A 12,100-nucleotide genomic window follows, 5' to 3' on the forward strand; every position below is an offset into this window, starting at 1 on the left:
AAAAACTTTGAATATTAATCATAAAATGTGTTCTCATTGGTTTTTGTTGCATCATGCAGCATTATGACTTCAATTACAGAAAACGTATTGGGAATACTGGGAATTTTACATGTCTGAAACCGCTTGCAATTTATCTGTGCAAACTGCGCATCTGATGCTCTCTGGGTGTGTTGTTTTAGGCTAAAAGCAAAATTGCACCTTTATGAAACCTTGAAAGAATGAAGAAAAGTGGCCATGTTGTCAGATCTGAAGACTTGCTGCAAACTTCTTAACTTAAAACGAATCACTGAAAGTCTGTTTAACGTCCATTGCCTCTCTTTCCACAGCTTTCAGTCTAGATGCGGAGCAGCCAGACTACGATCTGGACTCGGAGGATGAGGCTTTTGTGAATAAGCTGAAAAAGAGGCTGGAGGTGGAGGCCCTGCAGTTCGAGGAGATGATTGACAGATTGGAGAAAGGCAGCGGACAGCAGGTTATTAAAAAGATTCACCGCTTACAATGAGAACTGCTGAATAAAAGTGCTCCACTTTAAAGTGAAAGCTGAAGTGATTCTGCTAAACCAACCTGTCTGAATTTAGGAGGTTGCTGTGTGGAATCCTTTAATCCTACAAACCAGGAGTCTAGTTTAAATTGGTGACTGATGCAGATATCTAGAGCAGCTGAAAGATGAACCGCTGTCAGCCGATGCTGATTAACCGTTTCAAAGTTTGGGATCAGTATTGACAGAAAAATATGCATAATGTAAGAAAGGATTTACATTTAAAATATATGCGGTTATTCATGCATTTATTCTTCATCAAAGAATCCAACAAAAAAAATGCATCAGTTTCCTGAAAAATAGTGAGCAGTAGAACTGTTTTCAACATTGAGAAGAAATGTTTCTTAAACAGCAAATCAGCATTAGAATGATTTCTGAGTCATCATATGACACTGAAGGCTAAAGTACTGATGCTGATTATGCAGCTTTAACATCACAGAAATAAATTACATAAAAAAATATTCAAATATAATAATAATTTTAAATTGCAATAATAATAAACTTTTTTCCAAAACATTTGTAAAAAATTTACTGACCCCAAAATTTAAAACATGTAGTTTATATTAATTGGGCTTTCTTTTTTTTTTCTTTTTTTTCTTTTTTTCTTTTTTTTCTTTTAAAAAAATTGTATATATAATAATTTTTTTTTTTTAGTTTTTAAATGAAAAAAAAAGAAAGCCCAAGTAATATAAACTGCATGTTTTATATATATATATATATATATATATCGTATTTTCCGGACTATAAGTTGCACTTTTTTTTCATAGTTTTGCTGGTCCTGCGACTTATAGTCAGGTGCGACTTATTTATCAAAATTAATTTGACATGAACCAAGAGAAAACATAACCGTCTACAGCCGCGAGAGGGCGCTCTATACTGCTCAGTGCTCCTGTAGTCTACACTGAAAACATAGAGCGCCCTCTCGCGGCTGTAGACGGTAATGTTTTCTCTTGGTTCTAAATAAATGCGACTTATAGTCCAGTGCGACTTGTTTTTTTTTTTTTTTTTTTTTTTTCACATCATGACGTATTTTTGGACTGATGCGACTTATAGTCCGAAAAATACGGTCTGTGTGTATATATATATATATACATACATACATGCATACATATATACATACATACATACATACATATATACATACATACATACATATATATATATATATATATATATATGTATGTATGTATGTATATATGTATGTGTATATGTATGTATATATATATATATATATATATGTATGTATGTATATATGTATGTGTATATGTATATATATATATATATATATATATGTATACGTGTATGTATATATGTATATATATATACGTGTATGTATATATGTATATGTGTATTCTTTATTTAGTTTGCTATTACAATTAATACAATTTTTTTTTTTTACACATTATTTCTGTACCACAGCTGGTGACCCTACAGGAAGCAAAGCTTTTACTGAAGGAGGATGATGATCTGATCAGTGAGGTGTTTGAGTACTGGAGCAGGAAGAGGAAACTGTGTAAGAACGGATCCCTCATCCCAACCATCAAGCAGGAAAGGCGGGACGGTTCCAGCACCAATGACCCCTATGTGGTCTTCAGGCGCAGGACTGAGAAGATGCAGACAAGAAAGGTGAGCAGTTCTGGTCAGAGCTATGGCCGTATCGATGATGTCTTATTCCTTTAATGCTGATCCTCTAACAGCCTGGATTGATGAAAGCAACTCTGTACCGCGCTCACTTTAGGTCGAGCTGCCAGCATTAAAAGTATCTGTATTCAATGCTTTTGAACCCTTTAAACATAATTTAAATACATTTTTATGAGGCCAAATACTAATGGTATCATTCATGGTTCCCCAGAACCGTAAGAATGACGAGGCGTCCTATGAGAAGATGCTCAAACTAAGAAGAGACCTGAGTCGAGCCGTCACCATCCTGGAGATGATCAAGAAACGAGAAAAGAGCAAACGAGAGCTGCTTCATCTCACACTGGAGGTTGTGGAGAAGAGGTACGTAGACTCACTCTCAGCAGTGTTTTTATCAGTGGGGTGTTTGCATCCGTTTATGATGAATATACAAGATACAACTTTGCTTTGCATTTTAATATACCTAACCTGCTTGACTCCAGAATTCTCATAATTCCGTTTTGCTTCGTGCACGTTCATGCATAATGAGAACGGTTTGTGTATTTTTAATTGGCTTAGGCTTCATTTCATAACCTAATTAATGGACTGTTTATATATCTAAATGAGCAATTATGGTTCACCTTGTTTGTTCATGAAGGCCACGTGACCGAACTCCATTATTCATTTGTCATCTTTAATCACTGAGATATGCTGGGTAATTTGTATGAAGAAACATATGTAAAGATCAGTTGCATCCTCCTTAAAAAATCTCTGCTCTTTCATTTCAGGAACGCCATGCCGGACTTTGGTTCAGAGGTGATGGCAGAAGCACTAGCTATGGCAAAACCTGTTTACAAGATTCCCATAATACCCTTCTCCAGCAGCAGTACGTACCGCCACCAGGACCACGTAGACTACAAGACCAAGGTGGGTACATCATATCATCATGAAATCACAATTTATCTTATTGGGCACAATTCGTCAGTGTGTGATAATATTATTTTGCCAAAATATAATAACTGTGCTTTTTCCACTGACGTCATCAATCCCTCAGACTGTGTTGTGAATATATCAGTGTGAATCACACTGGGTCAAAATTGCATCGTTGATCGAAATAAAAATCAGATATGTCGCATCGAGGTATAAGTCACATATTATTGTTTATTGTGTAAAACAAACAAATTATAGTTGCCTTCATTATAAGCATCATTTATTGTAAACGCCAAGCCGAAACAGATTTATTTAAAGTGAAACAAACTATCAGGGTGTTCCAATCCAAATGTGCCTGCTTTGTATGCTCGCATTAAATTTGCTTTGAAATGATTTGGCACATTTCAGGTGACTTGTATTCCAAAAAATATGGTTTGTATAATTACATGCATCTCTCTCTTTCAGCCTGAAAAGACAGACGTGGTCGGAACAAAGAGGAAGTATGAGAAAAAGCCCCTCTCCACCCCATTGCATACTGGATCCTCCCTGTTTAACCCCAAAGACCTCAACCAATACGACTTCCCCAGCTCTGACGAAGAGCCCTTTTCACAGGTAGACACAATGAGCATTTGCCTGACTGGATATAATCACTATTTAAAAGCATAATGTTTAATTACTTAAGCACCTAAACTGGTTTAGTCAGGGGCTATATATATATATATATATATATATATATATATATATATATATATATATATATATATTCTTTAATATAAAGAATCCGGAAAAACAAAGTGTATATATATATATATATATATATATATATATATATATATATATATATATATATATATATATATATATATACTTTGTTTTTTCCGGATTCTTTATTGGATATAAATTTCACAAGAACAGTGTTTAAAATCTTTGAAACGGAGGTATTTTAACATTATAAATGTCTTTACTGTAATTTTTGGTCAATTTAATGTAACTTATTCTAAATAGAATTTATTTCTTAGAAAAAAAAAACTAAAGCAGTGCAAAGAAATTCACATTTAAATTAATTTGGCTTTATATTGTTAATTTGTGAACTTTAGACTTCATTGTTCATGCAATCAGTGCATAAAAGACTTCCTGTTGCTGTTGTGCAGATACATTCGGGGTCATCAGAGGCCGAGGAAGAGAACGAGCCTGATGGAGCGTTTGCCTTCAGGCGGAAAGCAGGATGTGTTTATCACAGTGTAGGTGTCCAGCTCTAACATATTTCATACCTTACGCTACCTCTCTTCCACATCCTTTCATCGTTCCTCTTTCCTCTCCACTGTTGTTCTACACCACAGCATATCCAATGTGCATTACAGCTGTTTCAAAACTCTTAATAGAAGCTATTTTTGCTGCTATAACTTTTAAGGTGTTAAAGGGATATTCACCCAAAAATGAAAATTATGTCATTAATAACTCGCCCTCATGTCGTTCCAAACCAGTAAAACCTCCATTTATCTTCGGAACAGAGTTTAAGATATTTTAGATTTAGTCCGAGAGCTCTCAGTCCCTCCATTGAAGCTGTGTGTACGGTATACTGTCCATGTCCAGAAAGGTAAGAAAAACATCATCAAAGTAGTCCATGTGACATCACAGGGTCAGTTAAAATATTTTGAAGCATCGAAAATACATTTTGGTCCAAAAATAGCAAAAACGATTACTTTATTCAGCATTGTCTTCTCTTCCGTGTCTGTTGTAAGACAGTACAAAAGCAAAGCAGTTTGTCATTTCCGGTTCGCGAACGAATCATTCGATGTAACTGGATCTTTTTGAAACAGTTCACCAAGTCGAACTGAATCGTTTTAAACGGTTCGCGTCTCCAATACGCATTAATCCACAAATGACTTAAGCTGTTAACTTTTTTAATGTGGCTGACACTGCCTCTGAGTTCAAACAAACCAATATCCCGGGGTAATTCATTTACTCAAACAGTACACTGACTGAACTGCTGTGAAGAGAGAACTGAAGATGAACACCGAGCCGAGCCAGATAATGACCGGTTGCATCGGTTTTCGGATCACCAGTAGTTCTTTCTGACAGTTCGATTCAATAAACCGGTTGAAGAAAACAGTTCACCGGTTCTTTTGCGCTCGATGTAATGGCGTCATTGGCGATGACTGCATGCCTTCGGTTTACCTGGGCTCATAACATTAGCACAGAATCAGTTCAGAATCAATCACCAAAAGAATCAGTTCGGTTCAGACGCTCTGTGTGTCAGTCTGCTTCACGCTGAATCACACATGTGCAGTATCATCAGCTCCTCGGTTCTCGAATCGGACACGTCTGACAGAAACGGTTCTTGACTCGTGAACGAGTCATTATCTGGCTCGGATCGGTGTTCATCTTCAGTTCTCTCTTCACAGCAGTTCAGTCAGTGTACTGTTTGAGTAAATGAATTACTCCGGGATATTGGTTTATTTTAACTCAGAGGCAGTGTCAGCCACATTAAAAAAGTTAACAGCTTAAGTCATTTGTGGATTAATGCGTATTGGAGACGCGAACCGTTTAAAACGATTCAGTTCGATTTGGTGAACTGTTTCAAAAAGATCCGGTTACATTGAATGATTCGTTCGCGAACCGGAAATGACAAACTGCTTTGCTTTGAACTGTCTTACAACAGACACGGAAGAGAAGACAATGCTGAATAAAGTCGTAGTTTTTGCTATTTTTGGACCAAAATGTATTTTCGATGCTTCAAAATATTCTAACTGACCCTCTGATGTCACATGGACTACTTTAATGATGTTTTTCTTACCTTTCTGGACATGGACAGTATACCATACACATAGTTTCAATGGATGGACTGAGAGCTCTCAGACTAAATCTAAAATATCTTAAACTCTGTACCAAAACTAAACAGAGGTCTTACGGGTTTGGAACAACATGAGGGTAAGTTATTAATGACATAATTTTGCAAATTGGGCGAACTAACCCTTTAACGTAGGGTACGTTTCTTTGACTATTAATGTTTAAATGAAAACGAAAGGACACTGTGGTATTTGATATCATAAATATACAGTGAGGAAAATTGCAGTAGCCAAGGCAAGCTGACTGATGTTATCAAGTACACTGCTGTTTGCAGAATTACTGGACTTGCATCGCCCGTCTGCGGGAGTTCACACCCTGAGTCGAACTCGCAAAGTTCAAACTACTTAGGATGCAAGTCTGAAATTTGCATACTTTGTATTGAGAAACGAGCGCAGAATTACCTCACCAAACTATTTGCCTAATCTTCACGGTACATTAGACCGCGGTAGAAACACAGAAAGCAACAGGACTGGAGGGAAAATAGTTCCTGGGGAAAAAAGTTCCTGGTACAATTGTTCCGGGTAATTCCGGTGAAAACGCGACATCACTTTTCTCTTTCTCTTTTTCCCTTTCATTTACCATTTTCTTGGTCACATTCTCATTTGGTTTCTGTTCCTGCAGCCCCGTTTGGATCACAACGGCGACTGGCCCTGGTCTGGAGAAACAGAGGGAGGGTCATGTGACCCAAAGTTTCGGTACTCCCTCACAACTCTTACCATTCCCCGCCACTGTGTCGGGTTGGCACGGCGACGGGTGGGACGGGGCGGCAGGTGAGTCAAGTCCATACATCACGAGACCGAATGATCGATTCTGTCTAATCGTATTGCCTGTTTTACTTAATCCTATTTAATCTGTTCCTCAGGTTACTTCTGGACCGGGCCTATTCCAATTTAAATGGTTTATTCCAAAGTCTGGACTCAGAGTTCGAGTCGAACTTCTCCTTCCCTGCTTCTCCTCTCCATCCGGAAACCACTTCCCAGACTGTTTCCTCATCCTCTTCTTTCTCTCATACCACGTATTCAGACCTGAGGCAGATCTTCCGAAACATCAAAGCTTGCCGCTGGAGGCACTTTAAACCACGGACACTAACCAGCCAATCAGGCGCAGAGGATCCACTGTCACAGAGGTTGTTTAGGGGGTGTGTGAGGGGCGCAGGGCGGGGCGGCGGTATGCTGGGCAGAACCGCAGGCACAGGACCACCCACAGTTGGTGAGTGGACTCATGCAAGTCAATGAAGCCTGGATATAAACATGGAATGATTGACTGTTATTATGATTGAGAAAGATCAGTCAGTGTTTGCTGCAGCGATACTTGGGAATGATAGTCAATGCCAGTGCTCTTTTCTCTAGGGGTGCATTTTTTTCTTTTATTCACATTGATGCAAAAATATTACGGAGCTGTTTGCAGAAGATTATAACCATTTGATTTCATTAAATGCAACCAATTCTCAGTTTCCCAGCCCTATAAATGTCTGCCAACACTTGACCAGTGACTAATTTTACATTACAAAATATTTAAATGAGGACAAATTGTTTGCGACAGTTGGCTTGTCGCTGTCAAAAGAGAGCAGTAAACCAGGAGAAGCAAATGTTCACCTGAAGCACAGCTGCAGCTTTTCATTAAACCATTAAATGCGTCCAGCATTAAATGAAACCCATTCAGATGACAAAAAAAGCACAGAGTTTGCAAATGATGCAGTACATTCTCCGGTTTTATATTTGTGTATCGGTCCAGTGATCAGCTCCAGTTTTTAATATCATCTACACGGCTACAACTCAGTTGTTGTGCTCTTTTTGATGAGAAACCTTTGTAATGCTGTTCAACTAAATTGGTCCACATTACATTTGAGAGAATATATTGATATGGTTTATTCTTATGCTTTGAGAATGTTTTTCTAGTTTGAATGGAACGAACCCTAAAATAGACCCTGCGTGCAATGAATCAGTGCATGCTATTCTAAATGAATGTTTTTGTAATATTTCATCAATGTATAGTGACTTTCACTAACTTTGAAACAGTATTTCTGTATATATGACGCATATCACCTACAGTCAACTTTGTGTTTTTAAGATTTCTAGTCTCTGTCATTGAACAAGAAATGCTGTGCAATTGTGAGACTGTATGTAAGATAATTATAATATAAATAGTATAATATTTCTGTTTTGTGTTTCAGCGTTCACGGCTGAGCAGTATCAGCAGCATCAAGAACAGCTGGCCCTCATGCAGAAACAGCAGCTGGAGCGGATACAACAACAGGCCAATGATACAGGCTCGAGTCAGGTGTGTAATGGATATACACAAGTGTCACTCGTGTCTACGAGTCTGATGGCTTGTGTAACACTCTTCTGCTGTGTCCTCAGTCTCTTGTGTCCAAGACGTTGGACTCAGTCAGCGCCCAGTTTGCTGCCTCTGCACTCATGACCTCTGACCAGCTTTTGACCCTAAAGGTCAAAGAGGACGGGGTAGGAGGTGGAGTCAACGGAGTCGTCCAAGCTTCAGGTTTGTGTTCTGGACAAGCTAAATCTTTTGCACTTGCTCATCCTGTAATAATATATTTTTCAACTAATTATTGTTTGTTTTACAGGAGTTTACAAGGGATTGAGCATCTCTGCTGCGGTCCTCACTAGCCAACCAACATTGATCGCTGCCCCGCCCACCTTCCTGTCCTCCACTAGCAACTCCAACACAAGCTCCGCCCACACGGTCCACAACCCTACAGGCAACCACAGTAACAACGCAGCCAACTCCACCTCTCAGGTCCTGATCAACAACAAACTACGACTCAGTGTCACCACACCCTCTATCACCAGTCTGAATGCCCGTCACCTTCCCAGAAGTCTCAGCAATGTGCCATCCGCTGCCTTGAAGCTCGCTGCCGCCAGCAACCGCCAGCTCCCCAAAGTCAACACTGGGTAAAGAATTACATGTTGTTGTTTTTTTTTTTGCAAATAAATTTTACTATATTTAGAAAACAGTAACAGTCCAGCATCTTTGTTGTTGTTGTTTTATAATGGAAATAATGCAAATATTAGGTTTTTTTATTGTATTTGGCAAACTGTAATAATCCAGTTTGGTGTTTATTTTTAAACTTTTCTTTTCTTTTTTTTCAAATATTTTGTTTGCAAATAATTTGATAACTTAAGCCTTTTTTTTTTTTTTTTTTTTTTTTTTTGCAAATATTTAACAAAGGGAAAATTAAGCTTTTGTTCTTTTGTTTTTGCTTTTTAGTAAGCAGTGACAAGCATATTTTCATTGTTTTGTGCAAATATTTTTTCTAAATCATTATGAGAGTAGCAGTCTAGCATTTTTTGCATATTTTTTACTATATTTAGCTAATCGCTAAATTTTCCAAAATTATTGAAGCATGAAAAAGTAGATTTGTCCCTACGTCAAACTTTGACATTTAGATCTTTAAATTTAAATAACCATAAATGAAAAATAATGCATTAAAAATTACAAATCTACAAATTTAAAAAATGTTCACAAAAATCTAAAGTTCTGTGGTTGCTTTTCTGCTCTTTCTTGATTGCATTCATGTGAAACATTTATAATATTAGTTGTGCAAGTACATTAGTCACTTTTTGTATGGCTTGTTTATTGGGTTATTGATCTGTTTCCTGTTTGTTTACAGGGAGAATCACGAGCAGGAAAAGCAATCCCTCAACAGTATAACAGAGAACACAGTGGCCATGGAGGTGACGTAGTGACCACTTCCTGGGCGTCGGTCTTTTTTTTTTTTTTTTTCTCTCGTCCAGTCTTCTGGTGCTGTGCACCAATTGGGTTCGGGGAAGCAAATAGACAGCGGGTTTCCACAGCGACTGTCTGAATGTGACCGAAAATTACATCTTTATTTTTGCCGTTTTTCTGTTCTTTTCTTTTTTTTTTTTTTATACTTTTTTTCCTGTTAAGAATAGTGATGTGTAAATTATGATTATGGCTAATATTCGATGTACAGAAACTACATATTTGTAAAAGCCCGCCACCAACTTGTATATACGCTACTTGAATACAGAACTGTTGAGTTGATGTTTTGCACTTGGAGAATGAAAAAGTGAACGAGGGTGAGGTGAGGTTTGAGGTAAACGTGAGTGTGTGAATAGTCATGTGCATGGTGAGGAAACCTGCTGTTCTACCTATTTATTGTGCTGTGTTTACAATTATTAGTTGTTGTTTTTATGTTGGTTATTTTCTTTTTTTTCGTACACTGTGTCCCTCTGTTGTTTCCTGTGGTGGTGTTTTTAGGTAGCCGGCAATTCCAAAATGTCCCCGTTTTCAAGTTTGACTGATTTACTCTGTGAATCAAATTGAACATTAATGGAATCATGCCTTTTTTTTCCTGGTTTTATTTAATTTAATTTCCCCTCCTCTTCTGGGAGGAATGTGACATGTCATGGTTTGATGCCTTTTAGGTTCAGGGGTTAATGGAAGGGCAAATTTAAGGAGGTGGTTATAGGAAGCTTCCATTTTTATCATCCCAAAAATAAAAAGACAAACAAGGGATGAAGTCTTCACTTTGGGAGCTTCCAAGGCTTCCGATCAACAAAGCACTAGTTTTTTTGTTTGTTTTTAGTTGATTTATTGCTGCTTTTTGTATAAATTGTTCCTTTTTTGTACGATTGAAACAGTTTGTTTTTCTCCCCATTTTTATATTATAGTTATTTTTGTATCTTGTTTTGCATTTCTATCATTCTGTTCATTTTTTTTTTTCAGTTCTTGTGGTGAAGCGTCTGTTGCGCTTTAACGGAAGACTTCATTCTTTGTTGCTAAACGTCACACACAATGGCTGATAAGCACCCATCCGTGTCATCATTCCAGTTTAATGACATCATTCAAGCCCAAGAAGGATCAAAAGAGGTGGATGCCAAATGAATGTTATCTCCTTGGCCTTCTTCTCCAGCAGACTCTGGACTACTTCAAGGCCTGAAAAAATCTACAAGTTAAAGGTTGTGCCTTCCTTTGGGAATGTCCTGCTCAGTCTCTTCCATGAAGAGGATGCTCCGGCTCAAGACCGCGGTCCTGCGGTACACACTTGTCCGGTGCTCAGATCTCCGATGCCCAGTCCACTGGCTGAACTGAATCGTCCTCCTCCAGGGGTTTTCTAGTCTGATCTGGACTGAGGCTAAAAAAATATATATGTTGAGTAAGTGAAAAAAGATATGACAATTCAAACGTGAATCAGACAATAAAGCCCAGGTTATTATATGTGAATTATGGAGTTGTTTTTATTGCCTGAATTTGAGAATTTCTTAGAAATTGATACTTTAATTTAGCAAGGATGCATTAAATAGTTTAAAAGTGACAGTAAAGACAATGTGACATAAAAATTCCATCTCTAATAACAATAGTATTTTTTAATCAAATAAATGCACCCTGTTTGAAAGGTGTGGCTACTTCAAACACTGAGCACCATGAATGTTTATTCATTTTATTAAACATCCTGCAGAACTTCAAACACAAGGAAGACCCACATTACAAAGTCTTGCACGGCAGCGTATTTTTACCGACACATTCATATAAAATCTTAAAACAAAAATACAAACTTTACAAGAAATTGAGTGTGCAGCAAACATTGATAGAGATGGCTTAAGTCTCACTGAACATTGAATATAACAGTGTGTTCCTAAAATTATGCCAAAAGTCATCAAAGATATAAAGCAAAAAAAAAAGGTTTGCAGCAATTGTGTGGAACCACATCATGATGGTTGAAATGATGAAATCTGTAACGTTCACAGATTGATGGTGTCCAGTGTTTGTACATTTGAAGATCTCAAATTACACATCTTTCCACAAGATGGTGTGAGGTTTTGTGTACTTAGCAAACTGTGGAACATTATAATTGACAAAATTATCAAGCATAAATTTTAGGGCTGGGTAAAAAAATCGATTTTTAGATTAATCGTTTTTTAAAATGTGGCTGATTCAAAATCGATTCTCAAAGGCCACAAATTGATTTTTTTTTTTTTTTTTTTGATTGTTTTATCTTAAAAATTAAATAACTTGATCCTGTTTGATCAAGGAATGCGACTGTTCTGACTTTTTTCAGCATACATTTTTCATCTTGCATCAATTCTATTGTATTGATTTGAGAGCTTGTGAATCGATACCCAGCCCTAATAAAATGACACTTTTGAGTTTTCCTTTGGTGGCAGATGAAGTCAACATGAA

The 12,100-nt window shown here is 37.3% G+C and overlaps 1 protein-coding gene across 3 annotated transcripts in view; it reads left to right on the top strand.

Moving 5' to 3' along the window:
• LOC132121682 (enhancer of polycomb homolog 1-like) overlaps window positions 1-11,143 on the top strand; it is a 34,507-nt gene extending 23,364 nt beyond the window's left edge. For all 3 annotated transcript variants that reach the window (XM_059531355.1, XM_059531354.1, XM_059531356.1), the window contains exons 3-14: window positions 327-472; window positions 1,958-2,164; window positions 2,391-2,539; window positions 2,944-3,082; window positions 3,551-3,697; window positions 4,237-4,326; window positions 6,557-6,705; window positions 6,798-7,144; window positions 8,109-8,215; window positions 8,296-8,434; window positions 8,520-8,847; window positions 9,567-11,143. In XM_059531355.1, the coding sequence (XP_059387338.1) occupies window positions 327-472; window positions 1,958-2,164; window positions 2,391-2,539; window positions 2,944-3,082; window positions 3,551-3,697; window positions 4,237-4,326; window positions 6,557-6,705; window positions 6,798-7,144; window positions 8,109-8,215; window positions 8,296-8,434; window positions 8,520-8,847; window positions 9,567-9,639 (2,021 nt within the window). In that variant the 3' untranslated portion in view covers window positions 9,640-11,143. The remainder of the gene's footprint in view (window positions 1-326; window positions 473-1,957; window positions 2,165-2,390; window positions 2,540-2,943; window positions 3,083-3,550; window positions 3,698-4,236; window positions 4,327-6,556; window positions 6,706-6,797; window positions 7,145-8,108; window positions 8,216-8,295; window positions 8,435-8,519; window positions 8,848-9,566) is intronic.
• The last annotated feature ends 957 nt before the right edge of the window (window positions 11,144-12,100 follow it).

Source organism: Carassius carassius, chromosome 39 (assembly GCF_963082965.1).
Source record: "Carassius carassius chromosome 39, fCarCar2.1, whole genome shotgun sequence".
In the NCBI taxonomy this organism is placed as follows: domain Eukaryota; kingdom Metazoa; phylum Chordata; class Actinopteri; order Cypriniformes; family Cyprinidae; genus Carassius; species Carassius carassius.